Source organism: Alosa sapidissima, chromosome 6 (genome assembly GCF_018492685.1).
Source record: "Alosa sapidissima isolate fAloSap1 chromosome 6, fAloSap1.pri, whole genome shotgun sequence".
Taxonomy (NCBI): Eukaryota; Metazoa; Chordata; class Actinopteri; order Clupeiformes; family Clupeidae; genus Alosa; species Alosa sapidissima.
Window position 1 is genome coordinate 39146529 of NC_055962.1, and position 25000 is coordinate 39171528.

At 45.5% G+C, this 25000-nt stretch overlaps 1 protein-coding gene and 1 long non-coding RNA gene across 5 annotated transcripts in view; one reads left to right on the forward strand and one right to left on the reverse strand.

Moving 5' to 3' along the window:
* Positions 1 to 1527: 1527 nt before the first annotated feature.
* akap12b (A kinase (PRKA) anchor protein 12b) overlaps positions 1528 to 25000 on the forward strand; it is a 66336-nt gene continuing 42863 nt past the window's right edge. For 3 of the 4 annotated variants that reach the window (XM_042094925.1, XM_042094923.1, XM_042094924.1), the window contains exon 1: positions 1528 to 2120. In XM_042094925.1, coding sequence (XP_041950859.1) covers positions 2013 to 2120 — 108 coding nt within the window. In that variant the 5' untranslated portion in view covers positions 1528 to 2012. The remainder of the gene's footprint in view (positions 2121 to 25000) is intronic. The other variant, XM_042094922.1, reaches the window with a different exon arrangement.
* LOC121711385 overlaps positions 15763 to 25000 on the reverse strand; it is a 13086-nt gene continuing 3848 nt past the window's right edge. The window contains exons 2-3 of the long non-coding RNA XR_006032298.1: positions 18966 to 18969; positions 15763 to 15848 (exon numbers count right to left, since the gene is read on the reverse strand). This is a non-coding gene — a long non-coding RNA (uncharacterized LOC121711385). The remainder of the gene's footprint in view (positions 15849 to 18965; positions 18970 to 25000) is intronic.

Genomic DNA, 25000 nt, shown 5'->3' on the forward strand with positions numbered 1-25000 from the left:
ACACACACACACACACACACACACACACACACACACACACGCTCACACAGACACACACACACACTCACACACACTCACACACACACATTCTCTCACAGAAACAGGTAGAGCAAGAGTGTGTGTGTTGGGGAATAATTGACTCCAGTTAGTCATGCTATTCATTAGCGCTGGTCCCCTCTGGTCAGGAGCGCTGGTCTGGTCAGGAGTGCTGGTCTCTTCTGGTCAGGTGCGCTGGTCTGGTCAGGAGCGCTGGTCTGGTCAGGAGCGCTGGTCCTCTCTGGTCAGGAGCGCTGGTCTGGTCAGGAGCGCTGGTCCACTCTGGTCAGGAGTGCTGGTCTCTTCTGGTCAGGTGCGCTGGTCCCCTCTCATGGTCTGTGATGAATGAGAAACATTGATGAACGGATTTATTATATACAGTATTAATAAGCTATTCAGTCACGGAATACCAGGTCATAATCCTGGTGAAAACTCATTTTCCAAGTTTATTTCGATCAATTAAACTCAAAACTAATATGTAGAATTCCTGGTAATTTATTATCCTGCAACACTGCAGTCCCCTCCCAACATTAAACAGCTGGGAGGACTGTGACTAAAACAGGAACCACAGGGAACAGAACGAATAGAAATAGCTGCTGGAGAAGCTCAATGTTGTGTGATGTTGTGTTTCTGTGCTTTTAAAAGAGAGACAAGGAGAGGCGGCCGCTTTCCCGGGTCCATAATGTAGATAGATAGATAGAGAGAGAGATAGATAGATAGATAGATAGATAGAGAGAGAGAGATAGATAGATAGATAGATAGATAGATACTTTATTGATCCCCAAGGGGTCCATAACGTAGATAGATAGAGAGAGATAGATTACATTAGTCAGTATTTAATCATTTCTTAATAATATAGTATATAATAATAAAGTTTTTTATTTTCTGATTTCTTTTATTTCATTGTTCCATGTAGCATGTAGTCAGTATTTAATAAAGGGTTTTCATTTTCTGATTGGTTTTATTTCATTGTTCCTTTTTCACTTCTTGTTTACATTCTTTTGTGTTTGATTTTTCGGCCGGGAGGAGAAGCTGACTTGTGTGAACTTGGTCTTGAAATCTCGCCGTCCTGTAATTTGCGCATTCAAAGATTCCAAACAAAACGGAGTGGACAGCGGCCAAAGCTGCAATTAAGTCTGCCATTCCAAAGCTGTGCAGAGCCTACGCACACACACACACACACACACACACACACACACCCCTCCCTCTGTCCCTTCAGCCCCTCCTCTGCGCGAGGCTAAAAGTAAAACAACAAATGTTTTCTTGTGTACCGAGCAAACATGCATGCGTGTTTTTACATGCCTGGACTATGTGACAGCGCACGCACGTTCCCCAATCACATGCAATTAAAACGTGCCCACAACATAACCGGGGAATCTTAATGAGATATTTCCTCCTGCGACAGTTGCATAAGAGAGAAAGTTTTTTGTTCCCGCATTAATCCGGTGGCCCCCAATCCACCTTGTTACCAGCCAGCGCGTGCCAATCAGAACTGCGTCATCTCCCGGGGCGACAGGGTAGGCTAGTCTGCGTACGAGATGGCTAGTGTCAGGTAGGCTCTCCAGCCACACTAAAAAAGCCTTTTCTTTCGGGGCGGTTTGCCACTCTACATGTCAAACTAGCCAGGTCCGGCCCGACACAGACACAAACTAGCCAGGTCCGGCCCGACACAGGCTTTGTTTTCCGCTCCAGGTCGCTCGGTATCATTTGATGCTGCAAGGCGTGCCAGCGCATGTGATACCGCGGGGAGGAGAGGAGGATCTTACAAGAGTTCGCAGCCAGACACAGCTCATCAGCACTCACTCCGGTGCGCAGGCAAACTCCTGAGTGCTGCACGGACGGACTGCGCTACGGGACGCTGCGCTACGGGACGCTGCTGGATGCGAGTTTGTCGCAGACTGGTCTCACGTTTGGCGTTTGCGTTTCTTTAAGGACGAACGGGAGCGGGCGAGCGCGGCAGACTCTGCACGAGAGACATGGGAGCGACGGCATCAGCGCAGCGGGACGGAAAGAGTCCTGAACACGCCCCGGCTCTGGAGCAAGAGGTGACCGAGCTTCGGGAGGAAGAAAACCTGGACGACAAGGTAACATGAAACCCTCAGCGCCTCACTCTGCGCCGGCCGGTCATCTTAACTCCGCTCTTGGTGACATTGGGTCATGTCTGCTACTGCAAATGACTGCGTAGTTCCCCACCGGACCCTCTAACCGATTACCCATGCTGAGAAACGGGGCTGCTCGTGCTCCCCCGTCCGGTTAGCGTTTGACACCTGATTCGGTCGGTCCGTCTGGAAAATTCGGTGTTTACGATTCTCATACAGCCCTCGCCATTAGAATCAGAATCAAGCGCGCACATGATTCCAGTCGTTTATTCAGATTTGAATATTATATTTGACTGTATTTTGCTGACTAACGCCAAGACTCCTGGACATCTGCATTGAGGTGTTTTGGTCCGCAGCAATAAACATGTCAAACTGTTAATTATTATTATTATTATTATTTATATCAGATCTGCCACAGAACCGCAGTTGGGGCTTGGTGAATTTCTGAACGAAATGGAAAAAATAATTTATTGTTTTTTCTTTGGTTGTGATTGCGCTGGTATAGTTGGATGATCATGTGTGTGTTAAGTTGGATGATCATGTGTGTGTGTGTGTGTGTGTGTGTGTGTGTGTGTGTGTGTGTGGGGGGGGGGGTGGGTGTGTGTGTGTGTGTGTGTTAGTGTAGTTGGATGGCCGTATGTGTGTGTGTGTGCGTGCGTGTGTTTGTGTGTGTGTGTGTGTGTGTGTGTGTGTAGTTGGATGGCCGTGTGTGTGTGTGTGTGTGTGCGTGCGTGTGTTTGTGTGTGTGTGTGTGTGTGTGTAGTTGGATGGCCGTGTGTGTGTGTTTGTGTGTGTGTAGTTGGATGGCCGTGTGTGTGTGTGTGTGTGTGTGTGTGTGTGTGTGTGTGTGTGCGTGCGTGTGTTTGTGTGTGTGTGTGTGTGTGTGTGTGTGTGTAGTTGGATGGCCGTGTGTGTGTGTGTGTGTGTGTGTGTGTGTGTTTGTGTGTGTGTAGTTGGATGGCCGCTGCATGGCCGCTTTGCTGCTTAATTAAAGAGGCCTGCTGTGGCCCTGACAACAGGGTGAGATATGAGTACTGGACACTCAGCAGCTTTGACTGGACACACACACACACACACACACACACACACACACACAAACACACACATACACACACACACACACACACACGCACGCACACACACGCACACACACACATACACACACACACACACACACACACACACACACCACTCACATGATCACAGAACTCATCAGCTCTAAACTTAATGCTTGCTCACACACATACGCACACACACCACCCAATTAACACCTCAGCATAGTGATGCATGACATACATGCGCCATCCACACACACACACACACACACACACACACACACAAGCACAAGTCTAGAGATGTCAAGTCAAGATGTTGATCAGTTCGTTCAGAGTCCTTGTATCCCCTGTCCCCCTCTCTGAATGCCATCTTTTTCTTCTTTTGAGAAGGGTCTTGACATTGCTGCTTATCCAAGGCTTGTTATTTGGAAAGCAGTGTACAGTTCTCGTGGGAACAACAATGTCCATGCAGAAGTTCAGGTAGTCAGTTGTGCACTGTGTGACCTCCTCTAAGTCCTCTCCATTCTGTAACACACTCCAGTCAGTGGACTCAAAACAGTCTCTTAGAGCCTCGTCCGCTTCAGGTGTCCACTTCCTGAAGGTGCGTGTGGCAACCAGTAGCCTCTGTACTTTGGGCTTGTACATTGGCTGGAGATGAATAAGGTTGTGGTCTGACTTCCCCAGTGGGGGAGGGGGGTGGCGCTGTAAGCATCCCTCACGTTTGCATACAGGAGGTCTATTGTCCTGTTTTTTCCTAGTTGGGCAGTCAACAAACTGGTAGAAATTCGTGAGTGTGGAATCCAGTGTTATGTGATTGAAGTCGCCAGAGATCACAAAAAAGACATCAGTGTGTTGAGTTTGAAGCCTTGCGATCGTAGAGTGGATGACGTCACACGCTGTGTCCAGGAGAGCTCGCAGCGGGACGTAAACACAGACAACAATGGCGTGCGAGGCCCTCGGCATGTAGTACGGTGTGCGAGAGAGAACTCCCTCGGCATGTAATACGGTCGGAGACTAACCGCTAGCAACTCCACATCCTTACAGCATACAGTCTCTTTAACTGTAACGTGTCCGGGGTTGCACCACCTGTAGTTTATGTACAGCACCAGTCCACCTCCCTTCTTTTTGCCAGAAAAATGATTGTCTCTGTCCAAACGAGCCACACTGAAGCCAGGTAGCTCAACGTTAGCAGTGGGGATGCAGCTAGTTAGCCACGTCTCCGTAAAGCATAACAAACTACATTCCCCATACAACTTCTGGTTTCTTACCAGGGCAGCCAGTTCGTCAGTCTTGTTAGCCAGTGAGTTCACGTTCTTAGGTCAGTCTTATGGGGCAGACTGAGTGGGCAGTAGAGTCTTATGGGGCAGTAGATTCTTATGGGGCAGACTGAGTGGGCAGTAGAGTCTTATGGGGCAGACTGAGGGGGCAGTAGAGTCTTATGGGGCAGTAGAGTCTTATGGGGCAGACTGAGAATGTGAGTGAGTTAGCAGATCCAGCCAACAGGTGGAGATTCCTTAATTGAGATGGTGTTTGTGTGAGTTTGCCAATGGAGTGTAAGGTGTGTAGAATTGTAATGGAATGTAAGGTGTGTAGAATTAGAGTTTGCCAATGGAATGTAAGGTGTGTAGAATTGCACAAACACTCTGAGGGAGTTGACTGAGCAGATTATTTCTCGGATGTCGGACAGTGTTTGGTTAAAATGTTACTATAACATATCTCAGTGTTTGGAGAGAACGTCCTTACAACATCTCTAAGTATATCTATGTGGCATGCCTGAAATATGTATGTGTGTGTGTGTGACTGTGTGTGTTCAAATTCACAAACACAGGCAGGCAAACATACACAAACTGACCACCTTGAGTTTTCCATGAGCATTTGCGAACATACAGGATGCTGCACAGAGGATGACCATTGAGATGGGACGTTTACAGAATCATTTAAACTGAACTGTTGATGGAATTGGAATACTCCTCTGGTCTGAGTGGAACTAGAAATCACAACTGTAGCATTCTAGAACAGAACACACCAGGACTGTAGCATTCTAGAACAGAACACACAGGACTGTAGCATTCTAGAACAGAGCACACCAAAATGGCCGACCACAGGGCTTGATAGTCCCCCTCATGAAGTATTAATAGTTGACACTCAGTTTCAGAGGAAAAAGCTGTAACTCTTGAACTGTAAAGAGCGAGCTGTTACACTCTGACTATGTCCGATCTGTCTACTCTGTTAGAATGACAGCAAAACTACTTCACAGAATCCCCTTTGCCCAACTAAGGACAGAGATACTACTACAAGGAACAATAGTACTCACCCGAAGAGTGCTCTGTAAATTGAGTGATGAGGATCTTACCACAAACTGGACTCAGACATGTTACAAAGATTGCCTTTAGCAGACAATCAAAACGCAGCACAAAATCACATACAGGAGGACATGACACACATACACATAACCCATGAATAATAGTCAGGTAATAGTCAGAAACAATAAAAGTTTAAGCTGAAAGACTTTCTCAGATTCAGAAATGTAAAACATAAGTGATAATGATCCTAGTCAAACACCCAGTGACCATGTGCACAGTCCCGAACTGTGCACATAAACATGTTTCTTTCAGGGCCAACATGCCCGAGGAGGAGGTGCTTTAAAGGGGAGGAGGAGTTTCTCCTTAGAGGAGGAGGAGGTGCTTTAAAGGGGGGCAGGAGTTTCTCCTTAGAGGAGGAGGAGGTGCTTTAGAAGCTTCATAAGGAGGAGCTCTAGAGGGCAGGAGGAGGTGCTTTAGAGAGGAAGAGGTGCTTTAGAGGGGAGGAGGAGGTGCTCTAGAGGGGAGGAGGAAGTGCTTTAGAGGGCAGGATGAGGTGCTTTAAAGGGGAGGAGGAGTTGCTCTAGAGGTTTGGTGAGGAGGTGCTTTAGAGAGGAGGGGGAGGAGCTCTAGAGGGGAGGAGGAGGTGTTCTAAAGGGGAGGAGGAGGTGCTCTAGGGGGAGGAGGAGGAGGTGCTTTAGAGGGGAGGAGGAGGTGTTCTAAAGGGGAGGAGGAGGTGCTCTAGGGGGAGGAGGAGGAGGTGCTTTAGAGGGCAGGAGGAGGTGCTCTAGAGAGGAGAATGGGGAGGAGGTCTAGAGGGGAGGAGGAGGTCTAGAGGGGAGGAGGTGTTCTAAAGGGGAGGAGGAGGAGCTTTAGAGAGGAGGAGGAGGAGCTCTAGAGGGGAGGAGGAGGTGTTCTAAAGGGGAGGAGGAGGTGCTCTAGGGGGAGGAGGAGGAGGTGCTTTAGAGGGCAGGAGGAGGTGCTCTAGAGAGGAGAATGGGGAGGAGGTCTAGAGGGGAGGAGGAGGTCTAGAGGGGAGGAGGTGTTCTAAAGGGGAGGAGGAGGAGCTTTAGAGAGGAGGAGGAGGAGCTCTAGGGGGAGGAGGAGGTCTGAGGGAGGCAGGAGGTGCTGGGGGACGGCGCAGTGGTCGGGACGGTTTATTTGTTTTACCTGAACAGGTGAGGCCAGGTGTTGTAACAGACAGCCCTTTCAGAGGAGTTTGTGTGTGTGTGTGTGTGTGTGTGTGTGTGTGTGTGTGTGTGTGTTAGAGAGAGAGGGGCATATTGGGTCTTTTCCCTTCTCAGAGCCTTTCAGAGTACAGTTGTGTGTGTCAAGAGCAAGATCTGACACTCACACACACACACACACACTTGGGATTATAGAAGTCTCATAAGTGATCTTCAACAGAACGGACAGTTAGGAGTCTGAACAGAACTGAGTTATGTAAGCTGTTCACTCATTTGAGTGTGTGTGTGTGTGTGTGTGTGTGTGTGAGTGTGTGTGAGTGTGTGTGTGTGTGAGTGTGTGTGTGTGTGTGTGTGTGTGTGTGTGTGTGTGTGTGTGTGTGTGTGTGTGTGTGTGTGTGTGTGTGTGTTGAGGGGGCGGCTGGCCCAGACAGAGGCTCCATTGAGGTTGGCAGCAGCAGAAGGCGTCTCATGTGCACCGACCCACAACAGAAGCCAGCCAATCAGGGAGCGGGGTGGGGGTGGGGCTTAAGGAAGAGAAAAAGAGATAAGCCTGATAACCTGTGTGTGTGTGTGTGTGTGTCTGTGTGTGTGTGTGTGTGTGTGTGTGTGTGTGTGTGTGTGTTATGAACAGGTATGCTGAATAGTGGAGATCAGGTCACTCTTGTGCAGTATGTCAGTGATGTCTTAGTGAAAAGAGAGAGAGACAGAAATCAGAATGAAAAAAAGAGTGTGTGTGTGTGTGATGAAGAGTGTGTGTGTGTGTGTTATGAAGAGTGTGTGTGTGTGTGTGTGTGTGTGTGATGAAGAGTGTGTGTGTGTGTGTGTGTGTGATGAAGAGTGTGTGTGTGTGTGTGATGAAAAGTGTGTGTGTGATGAAGAGTGTGTGTGTGTGTGATGAAGAGTGTGTGTGTGTGTGTGTGATGAAGAGTGTGTGTGTGTGTGATGAAGAGTGTGTGTGTGTGTGTGTGATGAAGAGTGTGTGTGTGATGAAGAGTGTGTGTGTGTGTGTGTGTGATGAAGAGTGTGTGTGTGTGTGTGTGTGTGTGATGAAGAGTGTGTGTGTGATGAAATGTGTGTGTGTGTGTGTGTGTGTGTGTGTGTGATGAAGAGTGTGTGTGTGTGATGAAGAGTGTGTGTGTGATGAAGAGTGTGTGTGTGTGTGTGTGTGTGTGATGAAGAGTGTGTGTGTGTGATGAAGAGTGTGTGTGATGAAGAGTGTGTGTGTGTGTGTGTGTGATGAAGAGTGTGTGTGTGATGAAGAGTGTGTGTGTGTGTGTGTGATGAAGAGTGTGTGTGTGTGATGAAGAGTGTGTGTGTGTGATGAAGAGTGTGTGTGTGATGAAGAGGGATGTAGAGAGGAAGAGTGAGGGAGGCAGGGCTTAAAATTCATTTTTCAAAGTGGGGGGGAATTCCCCCCTTAGGTTATTCATGTAGGGGGGATTTACACAATTTGGGGGGGGGGGGGGGGGGGGGGGGTCGATTCTGATACCAAGTCAAGAATTGCGATTTCAATACTTTGATACTTTTTTAAAAAAAGTGTTTGATTTTGGGGCCCCCACCACCCTGACGTCATCAGTAATATATACTGTAGTGGGATCATTCACAACAGTGGACATCCTAGATTCTGCTTGACTCTCTCCACACACACAAACACACACTGAAAATTATAGCTTATGTGATATGTTTCTATCATATATTTTTGAATTCATATAGAGTGTATTTATTTAATAATGCATTTTTTAAAGTATAGCATTTTACTAGTAATTACTACTAGCTAAACATATTTAGTCATTTGAATGCCTCATATTGACGTTTAACCTATAACACTTAGGGATATATCTTTAATGTGGTGTGTAGGTCCAGTCACTTTAAGAAAATACCTGAGAGTAATTCTATGGAGTAATTAGCCCCCCTTCAACCTGACGGTTTTAGGCTGTAGTCGCTAGTGAATAAAAGTTGTGCATAGTACGGTATGTGTATGCAAATCATTATGTTTTCTATGTCATTAGATACAATAAATGTTGACATGTCGAAGACAATCTTTCTGGGATCAAGTGTTGACGTGACCTGAGCTAGCAGGATAGTTACCAAGGAGCTCTTTCCAGATGTGAAAGTTTGCCATGGTAGCGTAGCCTATTTGCGTAAGCGCAAAGTGGTTCTCTCTCTCTCTCTCTCTCTCTCTCTCTCTCTCTCTCTCTCTCCGTGTGTGTGTGCGTCTGCATGAGGCTATGTTCAATTCAACTCGGTAGTTGATCAGTCCGGTCAATAGCACCGCATTCACGCCACTTAATGATTAGGCTATATTAACGTCATCAGACAGGCTGTAAAAGTGTATGCGGGAATTTCTCGCATTATGATGGCTAGAGTTGCGGGACTTGAACAAATTATGCGCAATACCCACAATCCCCGCAATCCCCACAATCCCCACAATCCCCGCAATACCCACAATCCCCGCAATACCCACAATCCCCGCAATACCCGCAATCCCCGCAATACCCACAATCCCGCAATACCCACAATCCCCGCAATACCCACAATCCCCGCAATCCCCACAATCCCGCAATACCCACAATCCCGCAGTGAAATTTAAGCCCTGGGGAGGGGAGGAAAGAGGGGAAGAGAGGAAGAGAGTAGAGAGGAAGAGAGGAAGAGAGTAGAGAGGAAGAGAGGAAGAGAGGAAGAGGGGAAGCGAGGAAGAGAGGAAGAGGGGAAGAGAGGAAGAGAGTAGAGAGGAAGAGGGGAAGAGAGTAGAGGGAAGAGAGGAAGAGAGTAGAGGGGAAGAGAGGAAGAGAGTAAGAGAGGAAGAGAGTAGAGAGGAAGAGAGGAAGAGGGGAAGAGAGGAAGAGGGGAAGAGAGGAAGAGAGGAAGAGGGGAAGAGAGGAAGAGAGTAGAGAGGAAGAGAGGAAGAGGGGAAGAGAGTAGAGGGAAGAGGGGAAGAGAGGAAGAGAGTAGAGGGAAGAGGGGAAGAGAGAGGAAGAGAGGAAGAGGGGAAGAGAGTAGAGGGAAGAGGGGAAGAGAGAGGGAAGAGAGGAAGAGAGTAGAGGGAAGAGGGGAAGAGAGTAGAGGGGAAGAGAGGAAGAGAGTAGAGGGGAAGAGAGAGGGAAGAGAGGAAGAGAGTAGAGGGAAGAGGGGAAGAGGGGAAGAGAGGAAGAGAGTAGAGGGGAAGAGAGGAAGAGGGGAAAAGAGGAAGAGGGGAAGAGAGGAAGAGAGTAGAGGGAAGAGGGGAAGAGAGGAAGAGAGTAGAGGGAAGAAGGGAAGAGAGTAGAGGGAAGAGGGGAAGAGAGAGGGAAGAGAGGAAGAGAGAAAGAGTAGAGGGAAGAGAGTAGAGGGAAGAGGGGAAGAGAGGAAGAGAGTAGAGGGAAGAGAGTAGAGGGAAGAGGGGAAGAGAGAGGGAAGAGAGTAGAGGGAAGAGAGGAAGAGAGAAAGAGAGTAGAGGGAAGAGGGGAAGAGAGAGGGAAGAGAGTAGAGGGAAGAGGGGAAGAGAGGAAGAGAGTAGAGGGAAGAGGGGAAGAGAGAGGGAAGAGAGAAAGAGAGTAGAGGGGTAGAGAAGGAAGAGAGAGAGAGTAGAGGGAAGAGGGGAAGAGAGTAGAGGGAAGAGGGGAAGAGAGAGGGAAGAGAGTAGAGGGAAGAGGGGAAGAGAGAGGGAAGAGAGTAGAGGGAAGAGGGGAAGAGAGTAGAGGGAAGAGGGGAAGAGAGAGGGAAGAGGGGAAGAGAGAGGAAGAGAGAGAGAGAGTAGAGGGGTAGAGGGATGAATCATGTGATTGTTCTCTTTCTCTCTTTCTTTAAGAGCTCACTGATGACAGGTGAGAAAATGAATGGGCCTCTAGTAGACAGGAGGAGGGGTCTCTCTGTGTGTGTGTGTGTGTGTGTGCGTGTGCGTGTGCGTGTGTGTGTGTGTGCATGTGTTTGTGTGTGTGTTTGTGCGTGTGTGTGTGTGTGTGTGCGTGTATGTGTGTGTGCATGTGTTTGTGTGTGTGATTGTGCGTGTGTGTGTGTGTGTGTGTGTCAGCCATGAAGGTCTTTGCGAGATCAGGAAGATACAGGAATTCCACAGAGACCCTTGCAGGCATGCGCACACACACACACACACACACACACGTACTGTATACTCAAACATGCCAACTTCTGTGACAGGGTGTGTATGTAATGTGTAGTGTGTAATCTACATGCTGTTGTCTGTGTGTGTGTGAGTAGTGTATAATGTGTGTGTGTGTAGTATATAACGTGTGTGTGTTGTTGTCTCTGTGTGTGTGTGTGTGTTGTGTATAACGTGTGTGTGTGTGTAGTGTGAGTAGTGTATAACGTGTGTGTGTGGTGTGTGTGTGTGTGTGTGTGTTTTAGAAAGTAGAAAGTGTGTGTGTTGTTGTCTGTGTGTGTGTGTGTGTGTGTTGTTGTCTGTGTGTGTGTGTGTGTGTGTAGTGTATAACGTTTGTGTGTGTGTGTGTGTGTGTGTGTGTGTGTGTGTAGTGTATAACATGTGTGTGTGTGTGTGTAGTGTGTAACGTGTGTGTGTGTATAACGTGTGTGTTTGTGTGTGTGTAGTGTATAACGTCTGTGTGTGCGCGTGTGTGTGTAGTTTATAACGTGTGTGTGTGTGTGTGTGTGTAGTGTATAACGTGTGTGTTTGTGTGTGTGTATAGTGTATAATGTATAACGTGTGTGTGTGTGTGTGTGTGTGTGTGTGTAGTGTATAACGTGTGTGTGTGTGTAGTGTATAACGTGTGTGTTTGTGTGTGTGTATAGTGTATAATGTATAACGTGTGTGTGTGTGTGTGTGTGTGTGTGTGTGTGTGTAGTGTATAACGTGTGTGTTTGTGTGTGTGTGTGTAGTGTATAACGTGTGTGTGTGTCAGAGGGGAAGCTCAGCCTCCTCTAAAATATTACGGAAAATCACATCAAATAACACTATTATTACATTAGCCTACTATTCCAACTAGAACATGCTAAAAACGTGTTCAACTTCATGTCTAGTTCGTTCAGCAATAAGGTTTTTTTGATCATTGATCATGATTTCGCCCCCGTACATTGCTGTGATGACACGATCCATCAAAAAACATGCAAAAAACCCATAAGCGCTATATGTAATATGTAAATGAATGCTTGGTGACACCGTAGGAATAAAAGTTTCAACTTCTATTTTTGAAGATGTAGGTGATGGGCAAATGAAGCTTTGGTGAACCACTAAAGCACAGCAGTGTGAAGCTAGCAACACTAATGAAAAAATCCAATATTGCTGCCACATGTAGATTTTTCAACATAAAAGTCCTTACCCAAACCAGTATATGTAACCAAAAACATTGGTTTGCTAAGGACTTTTATGTTGAAAAATGTATGTGTGGCGGCCATCTTTTTGCTTTTCAGCTAGTGTCGCTAGGTTCACTCTGCTGTGGTTCAGTGGTTCACCAAAGCTTCATTTGCCCATCACTACATGAAAGCACAGGTTGACGGAACCGTCTTTTGGGACTCGTGTGTGTGTGTGTTGTTGTCTGTGTGTGTGTGTGTGTGTGTGTGGTGTGTGTGTGTGTTTTAGAAAGTAGAAAGTGTGTGTGTTGTTGTCTGTGTGTGTGTGTGTGTGTTGTTGTCTGTGTGTGTGTGTGTGTGTGGTATGTGTGTGTGTGTGTGTGGTATGTGTGTGTGTGAGATTTAGAAAGTAGAAAGTGTGTGTGTTGTGTCTGTGTGTGTGTGTGTGCTGTAGAAAGTGTGTGTGTTGTTGTCTGTGTGTGTGTATGTGTTGTTGTTGTCTGTGTGTGTGTGTTGTAGAAAGTGTGCGTGTTGTTTTCTGTGTGTGTGTGTGTGTGTGTGTGTTTTAGAAAGTGTGTGTGTTGTAGAAAGTGTGTATGGGCTTCTGAGCTGATGGCACACCTGGCACAGGTTAGCATCCCAGTGTGTGTGTGTGTTGTGCACACAGGTGTGTGTGTGTGTGTGTGTGTGTGTTGTGCACACAGGTGTGCCCTCATTCAGGTGGATGAGCAACGCTCTTGGGAGAGAAACACACCAGTCCTCTGTTGTTTGAGCAGGTTGGATATGCTACAGTGTGTGTGTGTGTGTGTGTGTGTTGTGTACTATTGGTGGGAGAGGAGGATAGGCAGACATCGAGGCATCTGTCTGCTGATGAAGCTCCTGTAATGACACTAATGTGATTCTACAGTGTCTGTGTGTGTGTGTGTGTGTGTGTGTGTGTGTTGGGGCAACAGGAAAAGACATGACGATGACAGGATGTAATTACCAAGAGCTAATGCACTTATCCAGAGGATGTTTGTGTGCGCGTGTGTTTGTGCGCACACACACAAGGACATTAACATAGCAAGTTGAAAGGTTTTGAAATGTTACGAAATGCCACACACACACACACACACACACACACTAGGAAAGGGAAGCATCAGGCCAGTGTGAGTCAACCAGTAGACTGATGCTTTCATCTAAAGAAAATTACATATTATGTTCAACATCATGATAAAACACTTTCCCAAGATAATAAGGCGGGGATCACATCAGCCAGCGGCAGCGGCAAACGTAACGCAACGCTCAGACCATAATAAGTTCTATCTCGTTCCTAAGCAACACAAACGGTTTGTCAATTGAATACGCTCGCGTTGCACTTTGAAAGTTGAACAAAGATCAATGCTTAGCTTGTTCAATGCTAGCGTTATGCCAGCGTTGCCACCGTTCCGCTGCCGAACCATAGAGAACAATAGGAAACCTGCCGCTTGCCGCTGGCTAATGTGATCCCCGCCTAACACAACACTAGAGAGCTAGTAGCTAGTAGGATAAGAGAGCTAGTAGGCTACTAGTAGGCTAAGAGAGCTAGTAGGCTATTAGTAGGCTGCTAGTAGGCTAAGAAAGCTAGTAGCAAAAGAGCTACTAGGCTAAGAGAGCTAGTAGCAAAATAGCTAGTAAGCTAAGAGAGCTAGTAGCAAAAGAGCTAGTAGGATAAGACAGCTAGTAGGCTACTAGTAGGCTAAGAGAGCTAGTAGGCTATTAGTAGGCTGCTAGTAGGCTAAGAGAGCTAGTAGCAAAAGAGCTAGTAAGCTAAGAGAGCTAGTAGCAAAAGAGCTAGTAGGATAAGAGAGCTACACTGCAAAAAATGAATTCTAACCAAGTGTTATTGATCTTATATTAAGATTAAAAAATCTATTTGGTATTGTTTTTAGTATGAAAAGACTTACCTAGCGCCCTCTCAAAAGATCATTTTGACTTAATTTAAGAAGACTTTAACTTATTTTAAGGAGTCTTATCAAGACAAATTTGCTCAACGCACTGGCAGACAAATTTGTTTGTTTTTAGGACAAATTTGCTTAACGCACTGGCAGACAAATTTGCTTGTTTTCAAGATGAGATGTCTTAAAATAAGTCAATTTTTTTTTAAATGAAGTCAAATGATTTCACAAAAAAGTGCTAGGTAAGTGTCTTTATACTGAAAACAATACCAACTAGTTTTTTTTATCTTGATATAAGATTAATAACACTTGGTTAGTTTTTGTTAGATAAGCAGTTTTTGCAGTGTAGTAGGCTGCTAGTAGGCTACGAGCGCTAGTAGCAAAAGAGCTAGTAGGCTAAGAGAGCTAGTAGCAAAAGAGCTAGTAGGACAGGGGTCTCCAACCTTTTTGGGAATGAGGGCTACCTGAAGACCCGAAATCATATGGAGGGCTACTAATTTAAAACAAACATACCCTCACCCCTTTTTTGCGAGGGTAGTCCTCCTAAATAATAGGCCTATGTGATTTTTACTTTTAAATTAAATTATCAATATTGTGCAGGCCTTTCAAATTTAATATCAATAACCTATGCAACACTACCAACATTTTTGTTCAGTTTGTTCATTTCAAAGTTTGCATGGGGAATCTAATCTATTTTTCTTTTTTTTTTTACAAAAAAAAAATATCTTTTTGTGCAATTAATAATTTGGGTTACAATTTGTACCCAATTTATACCCACCCACCATTATGAATTCAGGGGTTGTTTAAGTTCTGATTTCAGTGGACAATTCGGTTTTAACATTTCAATAGTAATCGCCCACACCACCCTAACATATGAAAACTCCTTTTAAAGTTATGCATGCTATAACATTTCATGCATGCTATAACATTTTCAGCGCTATTATACGGCAGTTGCCTACGGAGGAGAAAAGGCCTGTGAGCTAAAGCAATTGTTTTTCAGTCCTTGAACAATCATGCAAGAACCGTATTTGACGAACATGGAATGGCCACAGAACATTTGCAAAGATATGCTTCCATTGGCTACACCAGACAAGCGAGTTTTTTCCCCTTTACTGTGTATGCGTGCGAGCAGCGTGTACAGTATGCGCTCCGCTTCCGTTGTTGTTTAAAGATTGAATAGGGAAACGGATTTGGAGCCAAAGGCTAAAATTTAACACAGCTACAATTTGTAAGATATCACCAATATCAATTTAATGTTACAGATGTATGGCTACATACATTCTTAAAATGGTTCTGGTCTAGATTTAAATATCTATTGAAAACTTCACAATGGAGCGTGTTTTTAGAGCGTGATCTGCAGGCGACCTGTTGGCTATTTTTAGAAAGTGCGCTGGGGGCACCATGTTGGAGACCACTGTAGTAAGCTAAGAGAGCTAGTAGGCTACTAGTAGGTTAAAGGGCTATCACATTGTACACAGTACACTGCAAAAAATGAATTCTAACCAAGTGTTATTAATCTTATATTAAGATTAAAAAATCTATTTGGTATTGTTTTTAGTATTAAAAGACTTACCTAGCGCCCTCTCAAAAGAAAATTTTGACTTAATTTAAGAAGACTTTGACTTATTTTATAGACTCTTATCAAGACAAATTTGCTCAACGCACTGGCAGACAAATTTGCTTGTTTTTAGGACAAATTTGCTTAACGCACTGGCAGACAAATTTGCTTGTTTTCAGGATGAGATGTCTTAAAATAAGTCAAACTTTTTTTAAATTAAGTCAAATGTTTTCACAAGAAAGTGCTAGGTAAGTCTCTTTATACTGAAAACAATACCAACTAGATTTTTTTATCTTGATATAAGATTAATAACACTTGGTTAGATTTTGTTAGATAAGCAGTTTTTGCAGTGTATACACTGCGCTTGCCACTAGGTTGCTCTTGGTTGAGGTAACGTCCCAAAGATTTTTGTTGTGCTTGCTGCTGGGCTCAGCGCAAAATACCAATGACTTACAGCTGATTGAACTTTGACCGCGGCACGCGCAAGGGCGGCAAAATGCCGCATACACTACGCTTTGCTCAACGCAGCGGCAGGCCAGTTCTTGCGCGCTATAATTGACTATAATGCATTTCTTATTCCACTGCTTGGTCGAATTTCCCATTGTCCTACGTAATTATGACCATTAACCGTATGTTATCTGCACACCTGTAGATCCATTTTGTTGGCCGTATCACACTTGTATATTAATTCGCCGAACTCGTTGTGAAGTTTAAATGAACTGTCACGTTGCATCCGAGCTGTAACATGCAGACGTTCAGAACATAGTAACATTGTGACATATGACGGAGGTGGCTTTTAGCTAGATGGATGACAGCAGGCTAAGTAAAAGCAACGTTTCAAAGCTAAAGTTCATCAGAATCTTGGGATACGCCCGCTTGACAACGGGAGAGATAGAACTAACGACTGGCCTTTGACCATAGCAACCATCCATTTAGAACTAGTAACGGCAGTTTGTCCTGTGAGTTGAGAAATTAGTTCTACAAACAAGACAGTTTTAGCGATTAAAACGTTTAAATTGTAACAGGAAATGAACACAACGCAAGTGGCAACAGTGGAATAAGCGGGATAATGGACTCCACGGTGGTCTGTTCACAGAAGTTAATGCACTACGAGGTTTAAACGCTCACATCCGCTTTAAACGCTCGCCTCCGCTTCGCGTCGGGGCCGTTTTACAACCTCGACCGTGCATTAACTTCTGTGAACAGACCACCGTGTCGTCCATTATCCCTTACATAGCGCAAGCCATTGACTATAATGCATTTCATAGCGCATGCCATTGACTATAATGCATTTCATAGCGCAAGCCATCGACTATAATGCATTTCATAGCGCATGCCGCGTGTAATGTGACTGGAGCTAGTAGCAAAAGAGCTAGAGAGCTAGTAAGCTAAGAGAACTGGTAGCAAGAGCTAATAGGCTAAGAGAGCTAGTAGGCTACTAGTCAGCTAAGAGAGCTAGTAAGTAAGTAAGTAAGTAAGTCATTTTAATTTGTATATTACATTACATTCCAAAGTGTTTCACCGTTAAAAAGACAGAGTTTAAAAGATGATTCAAGCACCAACTACAGCTGACACCTCCAGACAGAAACCAAAACAAAAGAGACAAACATATAAACATACAGACAAAATACAAGTGGCATCAAATGCATAGTTCCACTGGCTCAATGGCTGTTAAAAGCAAGTCTGAAGAGATAGGTTTTTAGTAGATTTAAAAACAGTCACGGATGATGCTGATTTGAGGTCTTGTGGTAAGCTGTTCCAGAGGTGCGTTGCTGAAAACACGGTCACCTCTCTGTGTGTGAACAGGGTGTGTTCAGGCGTGCGTGGGATGCAGATCTTATGGTCGTGTGTGTATGGATGGAGTGTAGAAGTTCAGCATGTTTGTTACATAACCTGGAGCTTGCCCATTTAATTATTTAAAAACAGTCAATGCCACTTTATACTAGATTCTAAATGTAACAGGAAGCCAGTGCAAGGCCGGCAGTACTGGAGTGATGTGTTTTTGCTTCCTTGTCCCAGTAAGCAGTCCAGCGGCTGCGTTTTGTACCAACTGTAATCTTGCAAGAGATGATTGTTAATTCCATTATAAAGGGCATTGCAATAGTCCAGTCTGGAAGTGTTAAAAACATGTATGACTTTCTCAAGATCTGCTGCAGTAACTGAAAACTGGAAAAACTGAAAAAAGCTGCCCTTGACAACAGCATTGACTTGTTTGTCAAATTTTAGTTAGCATCAAAAAGCACTCCAAGATTTCTGACCTGCAGTTTTTAGAGATGGGGTAAGGGGCCCTAGCATTCCCCTCAGGCCTTCAGTTTGCCTAGGAGGACCAAACAGACTAATCTCGGTCTTACTGGCATTAGGAGGACCAAACAGACTAAACTCGGTCTTACTGGCATTTAACTGCAGGAAACTGAGCCATCCAGGTTTTCATATCCATGATACAGTCATTGAGCCTTCTGATAGAGCACTGATTGCCAAGGGACAAAGGTATACAGAATTGCAGATCATCTGCATAGCAATGAAGAGACATTATGTTTTTGAATAATTTGACCTAGTGGAAGCATGTACAGGGCCCAAAATAGACCCCTGCGGCACTCCAGAGGTCATAGCGGCAGGTGCAGAGGAGCATGCCCCAGTGTTCCTAATTCCTACACAGTGCTCTAGACACTCAATGAGCATATCATGGTCCACTGTATCAAAAGCCGCACTTAAGTCCAATCATATCATGGTCCACTGTATCAAAAGCCGCACTTAATTATCTATCTATCTACTTAAGTCCAGTCATTGGTCACCTTCAGTAGAGCAGACTCAGTGCTGTGAAATGCCCTGAAACCTGATTGGAAAACCTCATAGATATTGTTGTCATGGATATTGTTGTCATAGATATTGTTGTCATGGATATTGTTGTCATGTAAACAAGATGATGATTGAAAAGACACAACTTTTTCTATAACTTTGCTCAAAAATGGCTGATAGTTACTTAAAGCGATGGTTCGGAGTAATTTCACCCTAGGGTCCTTTGCACCATGACCCCGAGCCAAACCATAACGTGTTTTCCGTTGATCGAACCCTGGTCGAGTAGCGCTGTCAGAAACTAATGAGTTTCTGCAGTCGTAATGGTACCAACTTTTATCTCGTAAATTAAATTAATTAAAAGTCCTGGCAGGAAGTGATTACATCAACGTTTTTTGGTATATCCAGGTTTTAATATTTTTTTTCCGAAGTGTTTACAACTTAGTGTTAACTAATAATTGTTGCAAAGTGGTACTACCAACAAAATATTAGTGCATTCCTGGATCAACATCCTTATGCATGCTTCCTGCCAGGCTTTTCCCAAATCACGGAAGTAACATTGACGCAGCGGTATAGTAGCAGTTAGTAGCATCCATCAGGCAAGTGTTATTTAAATAAACTCCTGGTGTATTTACAAACTTTTCAATGCCTCATTTTATGAGTAAAGAACATAGTTGTACTACTGTAGAAGTTTCGTACCATTCAGGGCATTATTAGTGGGGTCATTTACGAGATAAAAGTTGGTACCATTACGACTGCAGAAAGTCATTAGTTTCTGACAGCGCTACTCGACCAGGGTTCGACCAAGGGAAAACAGGTTCCGGGAGGGTGTTTGGCTCGGGGGTCATGGTGCAAAGGACCCTAGGGTGAAATTACTCCGAACCATCGCTTTAAAACACTAACTTCTAAGTTGGGTTTCTTTAAGAGAGGTTGAACTATGGCCTGCTAAAAACAATTAGGAACTATGCTGTTAGCTAGGCTGAAATGTATTATAGTCAGAACCAGGAATGTAGTGGTAAAATAAGAGGTGGATAAACTACGAATGTTGTGATCTCGGTGAGGTGGACTGCGCCATGGAGTATTGGGTTTTTATAAAAGGCATTCAAAACATGTTTCATGATGGTGGAGGTTATTTTCCAATGTCCTCCTCCTCTTCTCTCCTCCTCCTCTCTCCTCCTCTTCTCTCCTCCTCCTCTCTCCTCCTCTCCTCTCTCCTCCTCCTCTCTCCTCCTCTTCTCTCCTCCTCCTCTCTCCTCCTCTTCTCTCCTCCTCCTCTCTCCTCCTCTTCTCTCCTCCTCTGCACTCCTCTTCTCTCCTCCACTGATGTCCATTCCTCTCCTCCTCTCTCCTCCTCTCTCCTCCTCCTCTCTCCTCCTCTCTCCTCCTCTCCTCTCCTCTCTCCTCCTCTTCTCTCCTCCTCTCCACTCCTCCTCTTCTCTCCTCCACTGATGTCCATTCCTCTCCTCCTCCTCTCTCCTCCTCTCCTCTCCTCTCTCCTCCTCTTCTCTCCTCCTCTCCACTCCTCCTCTTCTCTCCTCCACTGATGTCCATTCCTCTCCTCCTCTCTCCTCCTCTCTCCTCCTCTCCTCTCCTCTCTCCTCCTCCTCTCTCCTCCTCCTCTCTCCTCCTCTCCACTCCTCCTCTTCTCTCCTCCACTGATGTCCATTCCTCTCCTCCTCTCTCCTCCTCTCTCCTCCTCCTCTCTCCTCCTCTCTCCTCCTCTCCTCTCCTCTCTCCTCCTCCTCTCTCCTCCTCCTCTCCACTCCTCCTCTTCTCTCCTCCACTGATGTCCATTCCTCTCCTCCTCTCTCCTCCTCTCTCCTCCTCTCCTCTCCTCTCTCCTCCTCTTCTCTCCTCCTCTCCACTCCTCCACTGATGTCCATTCCTCTCTTCCTCTCTCCTCCTCCTCTCTTCTCTTTTCCTCTCCTCTCCTCCTCTCCACTCCTCCTCTCCACTCCTCCACTGATGTCCATTCCTCGCCAGTTGCTGTCTGTGGTTCTTTGTCCGTCTATCTGATGAGCTGTATGGTGCAGGATACATTCCCGAAAGGATCAACATCTATCTATATATCTATCTATCTGTCTATCTATCTATCTATCTATCTATCTATCTATCTATCTATCTACCATCTATCTATCTATCTATCTATCTATCTATCTATCTATTTAACTACCATCTATCCAGCCTCTAGTTTGTTTACTCTCTCTCTCTCATCTCTCTCCTCTCTCTCTCTCTCTCTCTCTCTCTCTCTCTCGGCTACTGCAGTAAACTCTGAGTCCTGCAGAGTGACGATGACCAGATATAGCCCCCCCCCCATCTTGAGGTGCTGCATGTTTTATAGCCCTGACTCACCACCACTCTAACACCAGCTGCCCCAGTGCACCATGGGAGGGTGGAGGAGGGGCCCACTCTAACACAAGCTGCCCCAGTGCACCATGGGAGGGTGGAGGAGGGGCACGCACGCTACCCTTTCTCCTACAAGGACAAAAAACCCTGAGTCATCCTCACAGATGCTCAACCTGGCACAAAACACACTCACACACACAAATACACCCACACACTGCATCACATGCACACACAGACACACACAGACACACACACACACCAGCATTAGATGAGTTCAGCATTACTCACTCAGCAACACACATATCGACCCCATCGATTTGAGGGAAACACCCCAGCCCTATCAGAGAGAAGCACTTAGGGAGCGTCTCTATAAAGCCACCCCAGCCCTATCAGAGAGAAGCACTTAGGGAGCGTCTCTATAAAGCCACCCCAGCCCTATCAGAGAGAAGCACTTAGGGAGCGTCTCTATACCCTCTCTTCTCCTCTCCTCTCCTCTCTCCCTCTCTCCTCTCCTCTCCCCTCTCTCTCCCTCTCTCCTCTCCCTCTCTCCCACTCTCCTCTTTCTCTCCTCCCACTTTCCTCTCCTCTCCTCTCCTCTCCCTCTCCCTCTCTCCTCTCCCTCTCTCCTCTCCTCTCTCCTCTCTCTCCCTCTCTCCCACTCTCCTCTTTCTCTCCTCCCACTTTCCTCTCCTCTCTCCTCTCTCCCTCTCTCCTCTCCTCTCCTCTCCCTCTCTCCCTCTCTCCTCTCCTCTCCTCTCCCCTCTTTCTCCCTCTCTCCTCTCCCCTCTCTCTCTCTCTCCTCTCCTCTCCTCTCTCTCTCCTCTCCTCTCCCTCTCTCCTCTCTCCCTCTCTCCTCTCCTCTCCTCTCCCTCTCTCCTCTCTCCCTCTCTCCTCTCCTCTCCTCTCCCCTCTCTCTCCCTCTCTCCCTCTCTCCTCTCCCCTCTCTCTCCCTCTCTCCTCTCCTCTCCCCCTTCAGACAGCGTTGCTGGTGTTTCTCTGTGCTAATGGACTCTGTAATCTGATTGGCTGAGTGAGGCTATGGGTGGAGCTGCAGTCTGGGCTTCTCAATTCTTTCACCTGGCTCTGCTGTAGAGGGTTCCGTCAGTGCTGTAGAGGGTTCCGTCAGGCCTGTAGAGAGTTCCGTCGGTGCTGTAGAGGGTTCCATCAGGCCTGTAGAAGGTTTCTTCAGTGCTCTAGAGTTCACTATGTCTGGATGCTGAGGGTTGACCGGGCGACTCAGATATTTAGTGATGTCTGATGCTGAGTATGTTTCAGGTCTTTAGTCATGTCCTGATGCTGAGTATGTTTCAGGTCTTTAGTGATGTCCTGATGCTGAGTATGTTTGGGGTATTTAGTTATGTCCTGATGCTTAGTATGTTAGCGATGTCTGATGCTGAGTATTAGGGCTGAGACAACGCGTCGACGTAATTGATGACTTCGACGCAAAAAATACGTCGACGCAAAATATGAGCGTCGATTAGTCAAGCATAACGTGTGCTGCTAAATATTTTTAATTTTACACCTTCAGTGTTTTCCATACGTTGACTAATCTGTGGCTGGGCACCACAAAATCAAAACCGGCCAGCACACATTGATGTTCTATGTTGTAGGCCTGCTATTTAAATTAAAGATGAGATTAAATAATTTCATTGAGCCACTTTTTACTCACACAGCCTTTCCTCGCCCCCGCCGCTCTCTCTCGTAACGAGCCCGCTGCTCCTCCTCTGCATGTGATTTAACAATTATTCACGATTGTTGAAGGATTGTTGTTGCCACATAGAAGCATTGCATAGAACACGATGGGCTAAATTGCTATTAAATCCGTTTAGCATCGTGACCATGCTGCCGCAAATTTGTTCAAAACTGCTGCATTAAAGTTAAAGTAAACTCTGCTGCTAAGGTCTTATCACAACATAGTACATTGAGGAGACTAAACTAAGTTAAGTTACAGTATGCAATCAAGCAGTATCTCAAGTTTAGCATGCTTACTTGCAGCTGCTTGTATTCGTTACTCAAGGGCAGGGCTCATTTTATTGACTCTGAATGTTTGCAAAATCCCGATGTAAATGGAAAAGTGTTTTCCAAGACTCAAAAGTGCTTTTCCAAAGGAGAAGTATGAACCGTTATTTGAACTAACTACGTTATGAATTGCATCCACACATCAGCAGCCTTTTAACTGTGTTAATGTTAATTGCAAGGATTCCCACACGAATGTCTTAAAATGACAGGCACTCAATTAGACATACACTACTGAACTTTGAACTTGAATGCTACCTCTGACTAAGAATGCATTACTTTGCACTTGTATAGTCTTTTATTTTGGAATCTTAAGAGCAATAAACATATTGCAATGTTTTCATGTTTTTTCATTCAGATATGTAAATAAACATGTATAAGTTGCTATTAGTGAATTAATGGGGAGATAATCGATAATTGAATCGAAATCGAATCGGACTGAAAAATTGAATCGTTAGATTGATCGATGCATCGAAAAAATAATCGCTAGATTAATCGTTTATCCCAGCCCTACTGAGTATGTTAGTGATGCCCTGATGCTGAGTATGTTAGTGATGTCCTGATGCTGAGTATGTTTCAGGTATTTAGTGACGTCTGATGCTGAGTATGTTTGGGGTATTTAGTGATGTCTGATGCTGAGTATGTTTGGGGTATTTAGTGATGTCCTGATGCTGAGTATGTTTCAGGTATTTAGTGACGTCTGATGCTGAGTATGTTTGGGGTATTTAGTGATGTCTGATGCTGAGTATGTTTGGGGTATTTAGTGATGTCCTGATGCTGAGTATGTTTCAGGTCTTTAGTGATGTCTGATGCTGAGTATGTTTCAGGTCTTTAGTGATGTCTGATGCTGAGTATGTTTAGTGATGTCTGATGCTGAGTATGTTTGCGGTATTTAGTGATGTCCTGATGCTGAGTATGTTTCAGGTCTTTAGTGCTGAGTATGGTTCAGTCCGCTTAGATGAGTCTCCTGCGGCCTCACGGGTCCTTGTGGGCAGCTGCTGGCCTATCACATGCCCTAACCTGGTTATGGGCGACGTTAAATGCAATAAGAGTATGTGAGAATGGCTCAGTGCCCTGCGGTCCTTTTGTCTGCGGCTGTGTGTCTGTCTCTGTCTCTAATCTCATCAGAGGCCCCAGCGCCCGGCTTATCTAATGTTCCCAGCCGTGGGTGGCAGGGGCAGGCCAGCTTCTCACGCTAACAATGTCCATCTTTAGTGTCCACTCCACCCAGGGCAGCTTTAGTGTCCACTCCACCCAGGCCAGCTTCTCACGCTAACAATATCGATCTTTAGTGTCCACTCCACCCAGGCCAGCTTCTCACGCTAACAATATCGATCTTTAGTGTCCACTCCACCCAGGGCAGCTTCTCACGCTAACAATATCGATCTTTAGTGTCCACTCCACCCAGGGCAGCTTCTCACGATATCAATCTTTAGTGTCCACTCAACCCAGGGCAGCTTCTCACGCTAACAATATCGATCTTTAGTGTCCACTCCACCCAGGCCAGCTTCTCACGCTAACAATATCGATCTTTAGTGTCCACTCCACCCAGGGCAGCTTCTCACGATATCAATCTTTAGTGTCCACTCCACCCAGGGCATCGTCTCTAATGATGCCAGCCGTGTGTGGCATGTAACAGGGCATTGTCTCTAATGATGCCAGCCGTGTGTGGCGTGTAACAGGGCATCGTCTCTAATGATGCCAGCCGTGTGTGGCATGTAACAGGGCAGCTTCTGTAAGTGTCATCTCAATGAGCACTATCATCATCATCATCTTCATCTTTATTATCATCATCATCACCATCATCATCATCATCACCATCATCATTATCATCACCATCTTCTTCATCATCTTCATCATCATCATCATCTTTATCATCATCATCATCACCATCATCTTTGCCTTGCTATAGTGTTGACATTATATCAGATTTAAATGCAGATTCACATGATGTACAATGTCAGGTTGACCATCCTTTGAGTTAAGCATCGCTCTTCCCATTCATTTAGATAGGAGCCTGATCTTGTGTGTATGTGTGTGTGTGTGTGTGTGTGTGTGTGTGTGTGTGTGTGTGTGTTCATTTAGATAGGAGCCTGATCTTGTGTGTATGTGTGTGTGTGTGTGTGTGTGTGTGTGTTCATTTAGATAGGAGCCTGATCTTGTGTGTGTGTGTGTGTTTTCATTTAGATAGGAGCCTGATCTTGTGTGTGTGTGTGTGTGTGTGTGTGTGTGTGTGTATTCATTTAGATAGGAGCCTGATCTTGTGGGTATGTGTGTGTGTGTGTGTGTGTGTGTGTGTGTGTTCATTTAGATAGGAGCCTGATCTTGTGGGTATGTGTGTGTGTGTGTGTGTGTTCATTTAGATAGGAGCCTAATCTTGTGGGTATGTGTGTGTGTGTGTGTGTGTTCATTTAGATAGGAGCCTGATCTTGTGGGTATGTGTGTGTGCGTGT